General features: G+C 54.7%; 1 protein-coding gene across 2 annotated transcripts in view; it reads left to right on the top strand.

The window, feature by feature from the left end:
- The first annotated feature begins 916 nt into the window (after positions 1-916).
- LOC104634450 (tyrosine-protein phosphatase non-receptor type 11) overlaps positions 917-18,349 on the top strand; it is a 52,669-nt gene continuing 35,236 nt past the window's right edge. Inside the window, exon 1 of one of the 2 annotated variants that reach the window (XM_075773333.1) lies at positions 917-1,039. In XM_075773333.1, the coding sequence (XP_075629448.1) occupies positions 1,026-1,039 (14 nt within the window). In that variant the 5' untranslated portion in view covers positions 917-1,025. Of the gene's footprint in view, positions 1,040-17,657; positions 17,871-18,349 lie in introns of those variants that run through there. The other variant, XM_075773334.1, reaches the window with a different exon arrangement.

Below are 18,349 nucleotides of genomic sequence, written 5' to 3'. Positions count from 1 at the left end.
CCAGCATTCATGAAAGGTGCCAGATTCAGAGCATTTATTTGGGTTAATTTCTGTCTTTTATGTGAAGACACATGTATTTGACATGAATTTGTTAAAGGCCTCTGAATTTACACTTCAGATGGCAAAATGTGCTCTATTTGTACAAAGCGTATAGCATGCCTATAGCACATCTGACCCTAGCTTACCCCAGTGGAAGATTTTGGGTGTCACCATCCCTGCCTCACCATAAACATTGGGATGAGGGCAGGGAACCCACGCTGGGGACATCGTGCCCTCCTGACTCCAAAGCCACCCCTGAGCTGGGGGCGTTTAGGGATAACAGCAAACACGGCTGAGCCTTGCCAGACTCAGATGCTCAGCGTCTGGTGGCTTGCTTCCTTCCCTTGGTAGCACGACTCTCAAGTCTTTGTGAATTCAACACCAAAATCTAGACCTTCTACTGTGTTTGGGTACCGAGCGGCGTCTGAAACCGCTGCTGGCGTGAAATCTCACGTGCTGTCAAGACTCGGGTACTGCGGAGCTGACTAGCGAGGAGCACGGACGCGCCGTGCGTGGAGATCGCATGCTTGCCAGTGCGAAGAACACGCTTGCCAGCGCGGAGGGTGAAGGAGCGCGGGCACCAGGAGGCAATGGCTCCAGGGAGGAGTGCAGAGGGGAGGCTGCGTGTTGCTTGCTCGGGGCCCAGCGTTGTGCCTGTCAGCGGGGTTTCGTGCCTCCGGCCTTTCAACGGGCCGGCCGGGGGTCTCCGCGAACCTGCCGCACCCGGGCGAGAGGAGCAGCACGCCGGGGCCGCTGGCAGCTCCACCCGCCGGGGGCCGCAGGGCGCTGCCGGGGGCGGGGGGCGGCGGGGCGCTGGCTGCCCGGTGCGGCGGCTGGGGCGGGGCGGAGGGCGGGGATTCCCCCGCGTCACGTCACAGGGAGGGGTTTCCCCGCCGGCCCTGGCCCAGGCGCCCCGCCGGGGTGCGGCGGTGCGGGCAGTCGGCGCGGGGCCGGGGCCGCTACGCTGTGCGGAGCTCCGCGGAGCCATGACCTCCCGCAGGTAAGGGCCGAGCGCCGCGGCGAGCGGTTCTCGGTGGTGGCCACCGCCGGAGCACCCGCGGCTACCGGACGCCGCCGCCTCCTCCTCCTCCGGTAGCGGCTCCGGCTCGGACCTGCCCCTTTCCCCCGCGGCAGTGAGCGGCGGGCTGGAGGCGCGGGTGGGTGTGCGGGCGGGGGTCGGGCCGAGCGGGGCTGTGCTGGGGTTGCAGCCTGCGCCGCTGCCCAGACACCTGCTGCGAGCCCTGCCCCTGTCCCCAGGCTGGTTCGGGTCGCCTCCTGCCTGAAAGCATCGTGGCTTAGCAGGCTCTGTGACCCGCGCTAGAGATGCTCAAGAGGGGACGCCCAAACGGGACCAAGCTTTAAAACTTGCTTGAAATATCTTTGCGGGCTGGGAGCTGGAAAATAAAAAAAAAAAAAAAAGATAGTTTGGTGCATCTGGTGTGTTGTTGGTGCCTCCCCCGGCTTCTCCCAAAGAAGCTGTTTCAAAGGCTCAGTCTCATTTTCTCGGTGGCGGCAGGAGCCCGTGTGACTTGGGGGCATCGTCCCTTCTCGTTTCCTCCTTCCCTGCTATGGCTCCAGAAGGGGTAAGCAGCCAGCCCTTGCACGGCCTCTTTCCCTGCCTGTTCGCGGGCCAGCTCAGGGCGCCCGGTCGCATGCGCAGCCCCCCCATGCTGCAGTGCAGAGGGGTTTCTTAAGGGCTGGTTTTGGGGTTCTTCGTTCTTGTCTGTCCTTTCACAGAGACAGCCTTAAGGTGACCTGAAAAAGCGCATGTTGCTATTAGAAGTCAAGTGTGTTTTGAAAAACCCTGAGGAGGGTGGTGGCTGGGGAGCAGCCGTACAGCTGACGGGCACTTCAAGCTGAGAAATGGGATCGGTTACAGGACAGGGAGTGCTTGTTTGGTACAGGACCGAACTGGGGCAGGTCATGAGCGGGGTTTCCAAAACCATCTCTTCAACATGTAATAACTCCAGGCTCTGCTCACGCACGTTCCTGCAACGCCAGGATTCAGGGGCTTGGTTGGTTTATGGTTTTTCTGGGTCTCTTTTTTGCCATCCAGCACTGGCTGGCTCTCCTGTACGAGCGCTGAGCTGAGTTTTGTGAGCGTCTGGGTCAAAGCGTGCAGAAGTTTAGGAAGAGGCAGCGTTCGTCTGGGCGGTGCCACGTTAAGTTACGAAACGAGCTCGCTGATGGAGTGTAAAGCAGAGGGCTGGGACTTGGGGCCCCTGGATTTCATTCTCTGCTCTGGTGGTATTCTCTGTGCCCACAGGCAAGTCAATATTTGTCTACATTGCCTATACCTTGCTAGCTCCACCCTCTCAGGCAGTTACCTAGGGCAGCAGACTACTAGAGACAGCAAAATGGTTGTAATGCTGCTGCCAGCTCAGCCCTTGCAGGAGTCCTGAGAAACCTGGCTGGCTAGTAGTACTGCTGCTGAGCGGGGGTCAGAGCTGCGGGGGTTGGCTTTTGTGCTGCGGGTTGATTGTTCCCAGCATCTGTTGCCTCCATCCTTTCTACCTGTGCGCTGGAATGCTGGGTTTGCTGGTTCTGTAACACTGCTCAGGCCCTTTTTCCCCACGTTGTGGCAAGACTGGCTCGGCCCCAGCCTTTCCCCTCTCGCCTAGCCACGTGTAGGGTGCACACCGGATTTGTATGGCACCTTTCTCTTCTGGCTGATGCTGTTCTCCCTCTGGTGCAAAGCGTGGCCTGGTTCTGCCCAGGTGGATCTACTGAGATCACGACCTGTGCTGGTGGAGTGCTGAGAGGCTCGAGCAGTCCCTCCCGAGGGATGGTCACTGCAACGCCCAACCGAAGTGCTAAATAGTGGCTCGTACCTGCACCCTTTCTTGCAGGTGGGTCAGGCTTGCATGGGGACCTTTGGAATTAAAGGCACTTTGGCATTAATAGGCTTCTTACGGGCTGACTTACAAAGGCTGGCGGCGTGGAGCCGCTGAAAACCAGTGTACGGTTGGGCTGTGGTGCGGAAAGAGAGTAGCCGGGGGGTCTGTGAGGAAGTGATTTCTCAGTAGCTCCCTCCCAACCGAGGTGCTGGTTCCTCTCTTCCTCTCACCTCTGTGGCTGCCTATTCGCTTTGCACCAGTGGGCTGCACGAGGCTGTCACCAGTTGAAAATCTCGGGAGCTGGTGTGGATACAGGTGTGATTGCGGGTTGTCACTCAGGTTTGGAGCGTGCGTGACCCGTCCCCCTGCCACGGCCCTGTCCCATGGCTGCAAGGTAGGATGCTCTGGTGGATGCAGCTGAGCCTTCAAGAGGATCTGCTGGGACTGAAGGACGCTGCGTTCCTTTCTGCCCTGGCACAGGGGCAAGGTAAGGCAGATGTCCGAATCGGGGGAATGGCTGCAGGAGCAGGCGTGGTGGGCCACAAGCCTGTAGTGAGAGAGTGACATAACTACTCACCCAAAGGTTATTTTTCGCCCTCACTCCTATTCCTGTGCGCTAATGCTTTTCAACGAAGGCACGTGGAAGGCAAAATAAACCTCTTTCTGGGTGCCTGACTTGTTTGGTAAGCTTTCCTCGTGGCCATGCCGTGCTGTGGGGCATCAAGGACTGGCGGATGCTGGTGACGCTGCTTGTGGTCTTCTGGACCACGCTAGCGAGCGCAGGGGCGCAGCCTGGAGAGCAGCGGCCGTGTGTCAGCGTGGGGCTGTGTGCACGCGTGTGACATGAGGGAGGATCGAGCCCTGTTGTAGAAATAAAACAAATTTGTTGCCGTCAGCCTAAACCACAAAGCTGTTGCAAACCCTGAGCTCCGAGCGGCTGCCAGGGCCGTATTGCGTTACTTCTTACAAACGGCTTGGTGAAAGACCGACCGTTTCTTTCCCTCTCCCGGCTTTACTGACACGTGACCTCCCAACTGCAGGAAAGGTTTGGAGGTCAGGGATGTACCACCCCCAGCAAGGACAGAGAAATCGCGGTTCCTCTGGAACAGCTAGAGGACGGGAGTCTAAGAGTAACTGCTGCTGCTCCTCCTCTGCTTCGGTGCTTGCGCCCGCCCGGGTGCGATTAGAGGCCTTTCGCTGTGACGTAGAGATCTTGGTGGATAAACCTCACATCCCTGTCGCTGACGAGCGGCTCGCAGATCCCAAATGCCCTGTTTCTTTTCCTAGGAAGGAGCTGCACAGTGTCGGGAGCACTTGGTAGGTGGCAGCTGGCTTGTGCGTTGCCCTTGTCTGCAGGGAAGGCTTTTTCTTTACAGCCAGGTTTCCTGGGATGCTGTGGCTGGGAGGAAGGGAAAGTCTGGAGGAAATGAGTAAATGCCAGCTTCCGGAGCCTGATTGTCTCCAAAGGTTGCCCCAGATCTGCAGGATTGAGTGCTGAGTGGTGCTGTCACAGACTTGGTGCCTGTGTGCGATAGATTGCGGTGGCCCTTTCCTCCCTGCCCTTGGTTACTGCAGTTCTGGTGCTCTGAGCGTTGCTGCCGCCGGTGAAACAGGTCCCAGCGCGGAGCAGAGAGTTACTCTTCTTTCCTGCCTGCGCCGGTACGCGAGAAGCCTTCCTTCTTGGCTCCAGGGCCGCGGTAGCAGCGGAACAGCGCTGTCAGCTCCAGGGCCATCGCTGGCCCGCGTGTGTTAGCCAGCAGCAGCGATTGTGCAAAATCCCCTTTGGCTGCCGACCTCCCTGCGCCCAAAGGGGGACAGGGAGATGCTGCCTCGCAGCTCCCGGAGCCCGGCTGGTTTGCACGCCTCCCGTCCTGGGGAGGTAAACGCGCAGCTTACAGCACCCTAAGGGTGAAGCTGCCCGGGGAAGGGAACACTGGGACCGAAGGGACCAAGTTTCCAGTTTTGGGGGTAATGAGCGAGCAGGCTAATGGTGTTGGGGGGACTGGTACTCTGGTGAAATCCTTCCATTTCTGTAACAGACTTGGCAAAGAGCTGCTAAGCGCTATCCTATAGCCAGCGCTAAGTACTTTGTTTGACAACTCTTTCCCTGCATTCAGACGAACCTTTTTAAAATCTAGTTTACTGCTAAGCTGAATTACTTTGTGCATACTGATTTTATGGCACGTTGTGGGTGGTTCCCTTTGAAGTCTCAGATTGCTTGTAATTAGGGCTGCTGCAGCCACGGGTGGGAAGCAGCGGCTGCTCCAGCATGGCTGGTAAATTGGCCAAAGTCCTGCAAATGCTTTCTCCAAGATGGTTCACTATGCTTGTGCACATGGCTGTGCGTCTGAGGCATCAAATGCATCCAGCTGCATCCTGAAACCTTGCTTGCTGTCCAACCTTGAGCATCTGCTGCAGTGACAGGAAAGAGAATGCCAGTCCCCCGACCAGCTGAGCAGCCTGTGGTCCCAGCTTTCCCACTCCCTTTACCAGTGAGAAAACACACGCTTCCTGTGCTGAATCCAAATGTAAATATTAACCTTAAGCATTTGCAATAGCTGCTTACTTTGGCAACTTGGGTGGCGGTGGGGATGTGGTAATTTCTGGTCCAGGAAGCAAAACCAGGTCAGTGTTTTTGCATCTTGGATATTCATCAACAACACATCACGGGCAGAGCTTAGGGCAACGGTGGCTGGAACCAGGATGATTGTGGATCTCGCTGGTGGGAGCGTGCTCGAGCCCATGGCTGCTGTGTCTCTGAAGTGCAGGCCCTGAGCGGTAAGCTCGGAAGCGTCCTCTGGCAATTTTTTTTGCGAGCCGTTCGTTTCCATCTCTTCAGGCAGTACTTCAGCACTTGGCTCTGGAGCTGCCTTGTGCTCAGCTCCAGCATGAAAAGGGTCAGCCAGCCGGGGCAGCTGGAGACAGGTCGCAGCAGCAGCTTGAATTCACACCTTGCCTTCCTTTGCAGCGGCTCGCTCACATAAGAAAGCTTCACGAGACCTTCCCAGCGAGGCAGCTGGTGCCTTTTGCTCCCCTCCTTTGCCATTGCTGCACCTGAATCTCAGCTCAGATTTCCCCCCCTGGTTTTCTCTCTGGCCAGGCTGTATGAAGATGTCTTGGGACACAGGCTCTGTTAGCGGCGGTACAGGAGAATCAAAGCTCAAAGGCTTTTGTGGAAACGGTGCTGGGACTGTCTGTACGCGCTCTGCCTGGACAGGTGGGGAGGTGAGAGATGGGAAATGCAGGGAAAGGAGCAGACGTGCTTTTTCACCAGGCTTTGCTATGGTGAATGAGAACGAGAACATTGGCAGCAACTTAAATGACGCTTCAGTTCCAAGCCCCCAGCCTACTGTTTATTTCCAGATAGGGCGAGTTCCTTACTGCAGGTCATGAAATGCATAAATACACTGTTCTCTCCCCTTTTCCAGTGAGGGAACAAGAATGGTTAATGGCCTCGCTCAAAGAGAGAAAACTACCCTTGCCTACTAGGAGAGGTTCTTGGATCAGGCCCTCGGTGATTTTCCAGTATCCTATGGTTTCCCCCAAGGCAGAGCGAGCTGCTCTCGTTATGGTCCCAAGACAAACGAAGCGCGCTCGGCCCTGGAACGCGTTTCTCAGATGCAGCTGTATCTCTTTTGCGGGCTGCCAAGGAGAATTCCTCGCCGTCTGCAGCGGCAGGGTAAGGCAAAGCGCACCGAAGAGGAAGCCAGTCTTCCAGCTCGTACTGCCAAAGCTATATCGAGGGCGAGTTTCCTTTGTGGCTGGGTGGTACCGGAGCTACTCGCTGCTGCTTCCAGCAGGGTTTAAATTAACCGGGTTTCTAGGAGTTGATCTTCTCAGGAACCTCAGAAGCACCTGAATGAATGAATCGGAGCTTTGTGCTCCAGCGAAGCGGCGGAGCTCTGCCCGTGGAGCAGCGGTAGCCAGCTGGACTCTCCCAGGTGCCCGTCTCTCTCGGCACGGAGCTGCGTGACCGCTGCGAGCAAGCCAGCAGGCATGGGGAAGGCTGGTCCCGGTGCCCCCAGCACCTTTGCTGCCCCCCCCCCCCCCCCCCAGTGAGAGCTTTCTCCCCCAGGGATGGCTCAGCTGGCCGAGGCGGGCGATGGGTGCCCAGCAGAAGCGTGCCTGTGGCTCTGCGGATGGAGTCACCCCTCCTCGGAGAGGGGGACAGAGCTCAGTGCCTCTAGCATCGCCGTGCAAAACCTGGCTCGTACGTCAGCCCCAAAGCCCAGCTGGAGATGCTTCTTGGTGTGCAAAAAGGTGGGCATTGGCCTTTCCGCCTGCTCAGCAAGGCAAACCCTGCTCTCCCAGAGCTTTTCCCAGAGGCTGGCTTTTCACGTTGACTGCGACACGTTGGATCTCTCGCTGACTCCGTTTAAGGCAGCTGGAGGGAAAATTTGTGTTCTGTAATGGGGACTTTGACATATCCCTCAACTTGAAAAGGACTGGCCTTGCCAAAGGGCTCCTTTATCCCTGGTACCTTCGTCACTCCATGAGCAAACCGGGAGTCTGCTCCCTCTTAAGGAGGGCTCTGAGTGGGGAACCGGAGCTGAGAGCTGCTCTGCGCCCAGCTGGGGCACTCATTTAGTACCAATCTCCACAGCGTCTTTGCGGTGTGCACCCTCGTGCCCTTGCAGTGTAGGTGCCCTTTGATTCCCAAATGGCTCACTAAAAACTTATTCTCAAAATGCTGACATTTGGGGTCCCATCCCTGCCCTCAGGGACGAACACAGCAAATAGCTATTTCCAAGCTAAAACCAGGGTGGTATGGCGGGGGAGAAGTACTCCTGAGGCTGCAGTTCTTTAAACATTGATTAATACTTTTTCTGCGGTAGGAATGGGTTTATTCTGTTGCTTTTTCACTGCCTTGACCAAAAGCAATGGCTTGGGCAGGGCTGCACTTGCCGCCTTATGAGATGAGTGGTGGGGTGGGATGGAAAGTGGCTCCTGCGGTCCAATTGCATGTTCCAGGAAATGTGCGTAGGATGGGGGCTAATCAGATTATGGGGCTGGTCTGCTTGCAGGCTTCCTGCATGAGTCTGAAGGGAAGAAGGAAATTCTTCACATTAAACCGAGCTGGAGATCAGGAACTGTGTGCTTCCTGTATATGCATTTTTTTTTATTTTTTTTTTGCAAACAGCTCGTGCTGCTGCTCGTATCAGTGGTGCTCTCCAAAGACCTCTGCCTGCTTGCAGTGGCTGAGGGACAGACTTGGAAGAGATGTACGCTTCAGCAGCTCCTCCTGGGCTTTCTGAGCTGCTGCTCTCCTGTAGCAAATGCTGCGGCTGTCACAGGTGTCCCAGGCAGGTCCCATGTGGAAAGGATGTTGCTGTGAGTCAGCTGCAGTAAAAGTATCTGTCAGGTGGGCTGGAGTGCATAACTGTGAGGATCAGGGTTTGGACCTTGGGAGGACCGGGGGGGCTCTACCTTGCAGCCCTCCTTCGTTCTGTCTTGGGAGATTTTTCTGCATCAAGTCCCAGACGTTTCCATGGGCGCAACAGAAACAGATGAGCCTCATCCTCCACTGCATCTCCTTTGAAATGCTCTCGAGGTAGTTAATGATGGGATGGTCTCGGTGTCTCCATACTGCAGCTCCAGCCCTTCTGCTCTGCTCTGCTCTGTCTGTCTGGCCCCTCGATCTCTTCTGCAGAACGGGCTGTGGGGTCTCCATGGACCCCTGTCCGGGACATAGACGAGCTCCGTTCTGCCCCCATCGCCGGGGCAGTGAGCAGGCACCCTAAGAAGTGTCTGGAAGAGGAGTTCACCTGGTCCAGCCGTGGCCGCTGGCAGGAGCGTGCGTGCCCAGGGCGAATCACAGCAGCGTTCCCTACAGCCACCCTCGCGGGGCTTAGGGCTGGGGAAGCCTCTCGCAACGAGGAGCGATTAAGTTTCTCATCTTGCTTGTTGCAGCTTCTTGGTGTCGAAAGAAGCACTGGGGGAGGAGAGGGTGAGCTGAGTTTTCTAGTTGGGCTGGTGTTTACTGCAGCTGTCCTGATAGTGTTATCAGGTGAAGAGCCTGTCTCATAACAAGTGTCTGCTCAAGGTTTCCCATGCACAAAGCTGGTGGGGGTGGTTCCCTGCCTGTACTTGCTGTGGCTGGTGTCTCTTGATCTTCCCAAGGAAAACACGAGCGCGGATGTGGGACCGCTTGCTGACCCTGGGGAAAAGGCGCCAACAGCAGGGAAAGGCACGTGCCAAACGCAGGTGGTCTCAGCGTGCACCTCCACGTGGTCCCTCTCGTGCACAGGGATGCGGTTGCTGTGCAGGTTTCCAGCATCTTTAGCAGCAGCCTCCACTGCTGTGCTGAGGCAGGCTGAGTTCTCAGTTTCCTCCTGCAGTCCAGGCAAACTTAATGCCTCGGCATCACCTTTTGTATTATCCGGGGCAGAAGCTATCTGTGCTGGTGACGTACAAGGGCCTTTCGTGCAACCCCATCCTTGCCTTTTTCCTATCTAGCTGAGCAAGAACCTGCCTGTGACCTCAGGATAATAAGGTCTGGAAATTCTTCCCATTCCCAACATCATTAGATTTATCTAGATGGTGCCATGACTCTGTTTAGCTGTCTGCTAATCTCCTGTGGGTGCTACAAAAGAGATTTTTTTTTTTTTTCCCCACTTAAATAAATTTCAAGTTCTCAATAGCCCACGCCAGAACAGCTAGGCGGGAAGACGCTTCTCCTTGTGAGCAGCTGCGGTCAGCAGATGAAATCTGCCACTCGGTACTGGGGTTGAGGAGAGCTGCGTGCGAGTGGAGAACGAGTCGGCAGGAGGAGAGAGGCTGTCCTCCATCTGTCGCGGGGACTCAGCTGGGCCAGAGAACCCTTCTCTGTACCTGGCCAGGCTCCACCATCTCCCTGGGCTGCAGCTTGCTTCTACACTGGGCTGCTTCCTAGCTCTGTCCCTGGGGTGCCAAAACTGAGAATAAGGCTGCAAACCGCAGCTCACATCTGCGGTGCCTCAGTGAGTGCAGCTTCCGACCCCCCTCCCCAAAATGATACGTTCTGAAGGTTCCCTTTTTGGTCAGACTGAATGGACTAGTTAGTTTTCAAGGGAATTGTCTCTCCCTGGCTATGTGGAGCTGGCGGGGGGGCAGTACCTGTGCAGTACCACCCAGGAGATGGTTCCCTTTCCCTCCCGTTGCCCCGTGCTCCCTCCAGGGTGGCACAGCCGTACCAGCCAGCGTCTCTGGTTCCCGTTCCCATCCCGCTCTGAAAAATCCCATTTTCTTCTTCCTCACCTTCTGGGGTGCAGCTCGTTTCTGTCAGAGCTAATAAGGGCAGCAGGGCTGAGCAGCTCGGGCTCTCTGGCTTGATGCAGAGATGGGTTTGAGGAGATGGGTGCTGCGAGTGTCAAAAGGCAGTGGCTGGGTTGACAAAAGAATGGTGAACGACCTGCCTTAAAAATATGACTAGGACACAGGCAAGAGACTGGAACATGGAACTTCCCCCCGCCTTCTCCAGCGAGCTTTTGAAGTATTTTTAAAAACGGAGTGATTCCAGTCCGAGAAACTGAGGGAAGACCTGCTCGCAGTGACGGGAGAGCAAGCGATGAGCAGGATTGCCCACCGTGGTGCTGGGGCTCTCTGCTAGGTGCTGCCTCTGTGGTACCCGTGAGGTTACTCACAGGTTACTTGGTGAGCTCCTCCAGCCATGGTTTGCTGCATCTTGCCATTGCCCTCCGCAGCCCGTCACGCTGGGCGCGTGTGATGGAGGGAGATGGACAGCTTGGGCGGTCCTGGGAGTTGGGGTATCTGGGAATGCTTGGCACGGGCAGAGGCGAGCCCATCCCTCGGGACGTGTTGTTTGGCCTTGGGGATTTCAAGAGGGTGGGAAGGTGACGAAGATTTAATTTCAAACCAACAAAAAATCCCCTTTCACACCCTTGAGCAGCATCCCTACCATGTAAGGTAGTTGCCAGGGCTATATTTGTCCTTGGTTTGGTTTTTTTGGGGTAGGGTGGGTTTTTTCGTTTGTTTGTTCCTCCCTCCCTCCCTCCTGAAATATTTCCATCAGTCTCCTCTCTAAGAAGTGTAAGAAGCCCTGCCACTGATTAAATTCTAAATATAGCATTGGTATTCTTTTTCTCTCCAATTCTTCATGATGTATCTAGGTAAAAAATAGCCTTGGCGACTCTTCAAAGGGGACGTGGGCCTGCTATGGGCTATATTTTTGTCTTGTCACCCTGCCCGGGTCCGAAATAAACCTCCTCATTTTTAATTAGCTCGTCAGGTTATATAATCCTGAAAGCTGAGGATTTCTGGGCTCAACAAGAACGCACGTGATGCTGTGGGCTCCGGCACATCGCGGCAGGCAAAGGTAGCGTGTCAGGGTAGGGGCAGCACGGCAGGAATCTCCTCTCCCGCTGGCCCTGGTGCCAAGGGGGAGGGAGCCTGGGGACGCCGCGATGCCGTGGCATAAGGCCACCCGTCTGGTCCCTCTCATCCTGGGCTCTGCTCTTGCCTTGCTTCCTTATTGCCTTATTTCTTTATTCGTTTCTTTGCAGTACTTGGAGAGGATCCTGCTGAATGAGGAAGGGCTTGGTTAACAGTGAAAGCTCCTGGGCTCCTTGGCTGGCTGGGTTGCCTTGGGGGCTGGTTTGGGTTTTCCTCTGCTCCTGGGAGAACGGGTCAGGGGTTTTCTGCCCTTGGCATCACCCTAACGACAAGTTGTTTTCCTCCTGGCTGAGTGGAGCACACTTGTTTTCCAGTAGCCCGGGTCTGGATGCTTAAGCATTATCCTACTCCCGAAATCCACCGTGAGAGGTGGGAGCCAAACGATTCCCTCGATCAGGTGCTGGACCGTGCAGAGCGCCTCTGGCCCTGCTGCTGCTGGTTTACTTGCTCTCAAAGCATTTCTCTGGAGTGCCTGCCTGAGGACTGTCGCTGTAGAAAGTGGCCATCCTCGTGGTCTGCATGTGGGAGCCCGACTGACTCTTCAGGTTCTCGTACTCACAACGACCCTGGTCGTGCAGTGTGGGGGTGACCCCTCGCACCCGCCTTCGGCAGCCTTCTGCTCTTTCAAAGTCCTTCCCTGTGCTTACCGATGTGGCTCACCTCAAGCTTCTCTTCAACCTCTCTGGACAGATAGCCCAGAAGATGAGCAGGCCACGCAAGGGAGCAGCGCACGTTTGCTCTACACGGCTTTAAAAACTTTCTAACCACCAGATGGAGCACAGGAACTCAAACCAGCCATGGCTGACACTTAGGGCAGGGGCTGCCGTGGGGCACTGAGGTGTAACCACTGCCCCGTGGGCAGCCGCTGGCCCTGTGCCTCGCCAGGCTTCCCACTGACGTCCTTCTCTAAGCCTGTCCCAGGAAAGCAAGGCTCGGGGTTGTCCAGTGGGCTGTCTTGGCAAGATGGCAGTTAAGCGCAGCTGCACGTGCGTTGCAGGCCTGTTCCTTGCCCTTTGGCCGTAACCCGCCGTACGGATTGCCTTTCCTGCTTCCCGGCACGTCTTTAGTGAGGGCTTATCCCAACCTGTGGAAGGGGAGGATGTGCCGCAATAGCAATGCCCGTTTGCTCTCTGAGATGAACCAGCCCACCACCTGCTGTCATCGCTGTCCCAGACCAGAGTTTCAGCCCTGCTCCGGGGAGGGCTGGGGAGCACGGTGTCAGTATTTGTTGCCGCTGTAGCTTTAAAGCAGCGGAGACTTTCGGTATTGTCGTCTCGATGGTCAAAGCTGAGAGGAACTCGTGTGCTTTGAGAAGTGCAATTTAATGAAGAAGGCATGGTTTTGAAGTGTTGGACGGAGTTGAATTCGGCAGGTTTTGGTGTTCCTCCTGACCTCTGGAAAAAGAGGAATGCAACGCATCTCTGGGATTTGAACAGGCTTCTCAAACCTTAAACCTCTAGTTTGGTGTTTAGCAGAGCTGGGATAAGCCACAGAATTAAGGGTCTTTCGACTGGTGCAAGCAAAAATGGGCTGGAATTTCTTATGGCTGGTTTTTAGCCTCAAAGCAGCCAGCTGGTGATTTCAGGACAAACAGTAGTGCAGGCCGTTTGCACGTGATCCCTCTTGTGTGATGAGACCATCCTACAAACGATCGGCTGCCAGGACAGTCTTCCCACCTCTTGTCGCTCGTACTTCACGCACCGGTGTTTGGGCAGTGACTGTCTAATGTAAGGGCAGACAGCCGTTTCTTCTCTCCTCTTTGGCTTGTATAGATATTTATCCCAGAAGAAGGCTCTTCCCTCAGTTGCTGCAGGTTCACTTGGCTCATGGCAGAGGGTTCTGGCAAGCGTGTTGGAGGGGAAAAAGGGAACGCCGAACACCTTTCTGCATGAAGGGGTGGCTAAAGAGCAGTGGCAAGCATGACACTGTCAGGTAGTGACTACGTGAGAAAGCTGAGGTGTAGTTTGAACTCTGCGAGGAATCCTTACTGCAGCGATGAAGCACATGAACAACGTGTAGAGGAAAGAGCTTGAGGAGAACAGCGCAGGATCTCATGCAAACAGCTGGCCCTAGCTCTAGCAATCTGGTTTCAAACGATAAATTGTCCTGGGGGTTATAATTAAGCACAGCATCTTGAAAGTGCAGTTAGAGATTTTTCTCTAGTGCTGAGTAGACAGGAGACTTTTGGAATGAGTGAGTCTGGGTGATGGTGAAGAAAACAGAGATATCTCCTTGCTCGGTGTTCTCCTCCCAGCCCTGCGATGGAGATCTTGCACGGTCACTTCCCACGTGCTTGCAGCACGCAGCGTGGGAGCAGGGGCTGCGTGGCAGTTGGCAGCGACAGCTCTCAGCGGGCATGGAAGACGCATGGCTTTGGTGCGTAGGCTTCGCTATCGTGTACGCCGCTCACGCAGGAAGGGAATAGAAGTCTGGTCTCTGTATACGGGACTGACGTGGTTTGGACGTTGCTGAATTTCATGAGACAAAAGTTTTAGTCCCATGTTAGTTTGTTTCTAGTGCTGAGCTCCAAGGCCGTAACGGCAGAAGAGCCCCGTGGGCAGCGTATCTAAACACGTTGGGACGTCCGTTTGTGGAAAGGGAAGACGCAGCTCCACAGAGGGCCAGCACAGCGTAACCTACTTTTTTCTTTTTTTTCCTCTTCTTGCTGTTTCATTGCAGCTGTTATCTCTGGCATCTCTGATGTCTGACCATTGGCAGATAGTGCTGTCTGCCTACACAAGCAGAGGAAAAGTGTATGAGTGTTAAGTAGGAAGCTGGTGTATATTTTAAAGTGCAGGTTTGCACGGAAGTGCTGGCAGTAAACAAAGGAAAGTCCTGTTCTAGTTGTGAAATCGCTGATGCCCTTGATTGTTAGACGCCAGTTCAGCTCTTCCTTGGCAGAACATGGCTTGTTTTTCAGTGTTGCTTTCAACCTTGGAATGATGACAGAGAGAGAGAGATTGGATGTGTTTTATTCCTTGGATATTTTGTTGAGTGTCTTTGGAAGAGTTTGCCCGTTGGTTGTTAGGGCACTCTCAGTAGAAAATCTGTCTTCTGTTTGTATTCTAGGGGTAAGAAGAGAGCTCAAGTGCCAGTTCCAAGTAATGCCCTTCCCAGAGACAGATAAGAAGTATTTTTGAGGCTTCATTGCTGTGTAGAGTCCTTCTTTTCCTGCTAGCGCAGCACTGGTTTCTATGAGAAGACAAGCAGAAATACCCCTGAAAAAGAGACTGCTCCTGGATCTAAGTACTGTGCAGCGTTGGCCGTGAGCTGCGGTTTAGGATTGCGTTTCCAAGACTTGCATATTACTAAAAGCAACATTGCTGGGCTTAGGGAACGACCTGCAGAAACGGTGAAAGGATGAAAAAGCAGTGCCAGGAGCTCAGAGCCAGCAGAGCCTCGTGCAGAATGGCCACGCTAAGCCTCTCTGGTACTTCAAGGTGCTCTAGGGACCGTAGGAGATTTAAAAAGTATGAACGGAGGGCAGGCAGTTTGCACCGGAGCAGCTGTTCTGCCGTCTGAGCGCTTGCTGTCGGGAGCAGCGGTGCGCGGTGAGACGGAGCGTGGATTTCAAGAGCAGTCAGTAGTGCACGCGGCGTGGTGGCTCTGGCTGCCCAGAGGTCCCTCGTGCAGTTCAGCTCGTCCCGCTTGGACTAAGCGGAACCGCACACGTGCTCGGTGCAGACTCGGTGTCTGTCCAGGGAAAAGCAAGGAATTGCCTTTGTGCAAAATCAGCCCTGTGGGCTGCCCAGCGTGTTGAAAACTTTTTGGGTTTGTGTGCAGGCGAGGGACGTTGTCAGCCTGGCTGTCGTGGGCAGTTCTGATGCCTGTACGCCTCGTGGCTGAGTGAGCATCTCCAGTGCTCTTCTGTAGCACTGTAAAGCTGGGATATCGGCGTACCTGCTGGAGATGGCTTTGACGCTTCTTACTCTCTGACATCTCTGCAGTGAGTGCTGCCTGTGTTCACTCCAAGATGGAGCAAAACTTGGTTGTTTCTGAATGCTGGAATCTCACCAAATCCACTGAAAACTGTGGCAGGAGCATTGCTCGTTTGGGGTGCCATTTGGTGGCTGCTGTGCAGGGTGGCATATGGTCAGGATGGTGGCATTGTCACGGATGCTGCAATGCTGGCATGAGAAAATAAAGATGACAGGGTCTGGTTGAACAGATGTCGATGGCAGTTAACCTAGAAAACACTGAAGCTCTGCCTCTCGTCTGAACACCTCCATTTGGACCATGAAAACAGGTCAAACAGATTGTGCAGCGGCGGTACTGAATGAGCTGAGGGAAGGGAAGATGGAGTGCTGTTATTGCCCTGCCGCCGACCCCTTGCGTGTTCTGGGGCAAAACATCTCGCCCTTAGCACCTCGCTGCCCCAGCTGCAGCGTTTGGAGGCCCCCACAGAAGCATTGCTCCCACCAGCTGCCTCAGGCACCCGGGCAGCAAACGGGGAAGCTTGGCACTGCTGGAGAGCTGCCTGGGTCTTCTCCGTTCGCAGGAATTACCTCTCTGAGTTGCTCCGAGTCTCCCGCTGGGGCGAGCTGTTCCTACTGACTTGGAAGCGAGCATCCTTCTTGAGCACAAGAGCTACTCTTTCTCCTTTAGCAGGATGAGAAGCCCAGCTCTTGCTCCACGAGCTGCTTGCGGGGGGTGACAAACCGTAAAAGCGGACCCAGCTCTGTGCTGTTCACCTCCCGCTCCCCCTCTTCACGACCAGCCGGGCTGCGGGGTCCATCCCCGGTCCTGCCCAGCGTTTCCGAGCTCACTGCGGCGAGACAGGGCTTCCAGAGTGCTCGGCTTTGCTCCGCGGTCGAGACTGTTGCTGATCCCTAATCTCCTCTGTGCCTCAGCTGCTCTGTTGGCACATTAAAGGCTAGCCGCAAAGCAACCATCATTGTGCTAAGTGTCTGTGGGATAATGGACTAAATACTCAGGATTGCAGAGGCAGCCGCATTCCCAGCTATTTAATGCCTTGATTGATGTATATTTAGTTGTTCGCCAACCCGCAGGAGGACAGGTTTCTGAGCTCTTGCTTGTCCGATGATCTTAAAGGTCCTTTCAAACCTAAATGATTCTATGAACCTGGTGACGCAAGGATGTTAAAGAACTAGGCAGGAGTGAGCTATTTGGCAAGTCCCGCAGTTGCGGGGCTGTAATGATCCCAAGTTTGCTAGGGCTGGGTGTTGGGGTCTTCCTCCCTAGCTTGCTGAGCCAAGAGGGGGAGATGGGTGGCGGTTTCGGGCTCTGTTTGGAAGAGCGGAGTTGTCCTCTGTCACCGCAGGCTTTGGCTTCTCGCAGGACTGAGAACACAAGTTCTTTCTGCCCAGGGGTGGCCTGAGGAAAGGCCTGTGTGCCTGAAAGCTTGTCGGCATTTTCCAATTATATCATCTGACTTAATAAAAGATGTTCTCTCTCCCTGTAAACCTTGCTATCTCTCCACGTCAAACCCCAGACCTGTTGAGATGCTTGGGCTGTCTAGCTTTCAGCACCTGTGTCGAGTGGCTGAGATGAGTGTCCCCGTCTAGTTGGGAGAGAATTGGGTTCCGTTCTGCATCGCCCTCAGGAAGTGACCGTTTCTCTCCGTGCCTCAGTAAGAGGACTTGGACTCTAACTTGGGTGCCTTACAGCTGTGTGGTCTACACGCTCCTGTCAACTGTCCAGAAAAAGCTAGCTCAGAAGGGCTGGGTAGAAACGCTTCTGCCTGAGGTACAGTTTGGGACATGCTGTTTAACGTGGAGAGCGGGGCAGTGTGTTTCCCCAAAGAGCTCACCGGGCAGAGAGATAAGGTGCACAAGCTATGAACCCGGCTTTGATGGGCAGAGGAACCGAGTCAGAGCCAAACGAAGGGACTGCTTTTTAAGCTGAACTTAGGAAACCCCAACAGCAAACAGGGCTGCAAAGACGTTTCTGAGCATCTTGAAGGTTCCCCCGGAGGAGCGCGGCAGCCCTGTCCATGAGCTGGTGCTCTCCCGTCCCAGCCGCGCGGCAGGCGATGACTGCTCTTTGGGCAGAGTCGCGCGGCACGGAAGACCCGGGGCAGAAATGTCTCTTCCTGCTTTGCAGGAGGAGGAAGATTTCATGGGAAGTGCTGTTCGGATACAGCAGCTCCATGGGACGTAACTCTGCCCATTAGCCGTTCTCTTTGCTTTCTCTTTCTTTAGCTTTGGCTGCCCATAAACTGAGAGGCAGATGTCGTCACGTACCATGTGTGCGTGGTGGTTACCCTCCCCAGTCCCCTTCTAAACACTCAATTCACAGCTGCCGGCTTTGTACAGATAAGAGAACGAGATGACTTCCTTTTCTTCTCTCCACCCCCACTCCCTTCCAGAATAAGCTGGGCTGTTTTTTGGTAAATAACTAGCTGTCACTTCTTCGCTTGAAACTTTCCAGGCTCCACCACCTTGGCCAACCCTCCTGAAGGATGCTGGAGGCTGGAACGTTCCTATCGGGCAGCAAACTGCCTTCCGCATCCTAGAGCAAGCTCTCCCCACCTCCCATATCCTACGAGTCTTACTGCCTTTCGAGCTGTCCTGTGGTTTCTGTGGACTAACGAATCTCTCTGCGTACTCTGCCGGGTCAGGAGCCTTGACCAGTTATGGTGAGGTAGGATATCTGTTCTGTGTATGTCTAGCTTCTATTTTTAACAAAGCTTATATTTCTGAGTGGGAACAAGGCTTGGAGATCGCGGGTAGTTTAGATTGCACAGAAAGGTTCCACTTGTGCTACGGGAGGATGTGAGCTAGTAACAGTCAGCGAGCACCTACGAAGGTGTGGGCGCTATTAGGGTGGGAATAGTGATTAACAGCGCTTGTTAGCCACAGACTAGCAATTTCTCTCCAGAAGTGCAAGATTCTCCAGTGGAAACTACCCTTCCGACAGCTCTGCAGCACATGGGTGATGGTAACTTTCTCCTTCTGCTGGCTTCAGCACTGGGAAACGGTGTGTTAGCAGTTTCGTTTGTATGATTACCATGATTACTGTTAATATGATTACTGAAGAGGCTTTTGGTGCTGACTGCAGCCTGGGTGAGGTTATCCCTGCTGTGAGCAGTGCGTTATTTTGTGATGTTATTAGATTTTTAT

Source organism: Balearica regulorum, chromosome 21, assembly GCF_011004875.1.
Source record: "Balearica regulorum gibbericeps isolate bBalReg1 chromosome 21, bBalReg1.pri, whole genome shotgun sequence".
Taxonomy (NCBI): domain Eukaryota; kingdom Metazoa; phylum Chordata; class Aves; order Gruiformes; family Gruidae; genus Balearica; species Balearica regulorum.
This window is presented reverse-complemented; position numbering and strand designations above follow the sequence as displayed.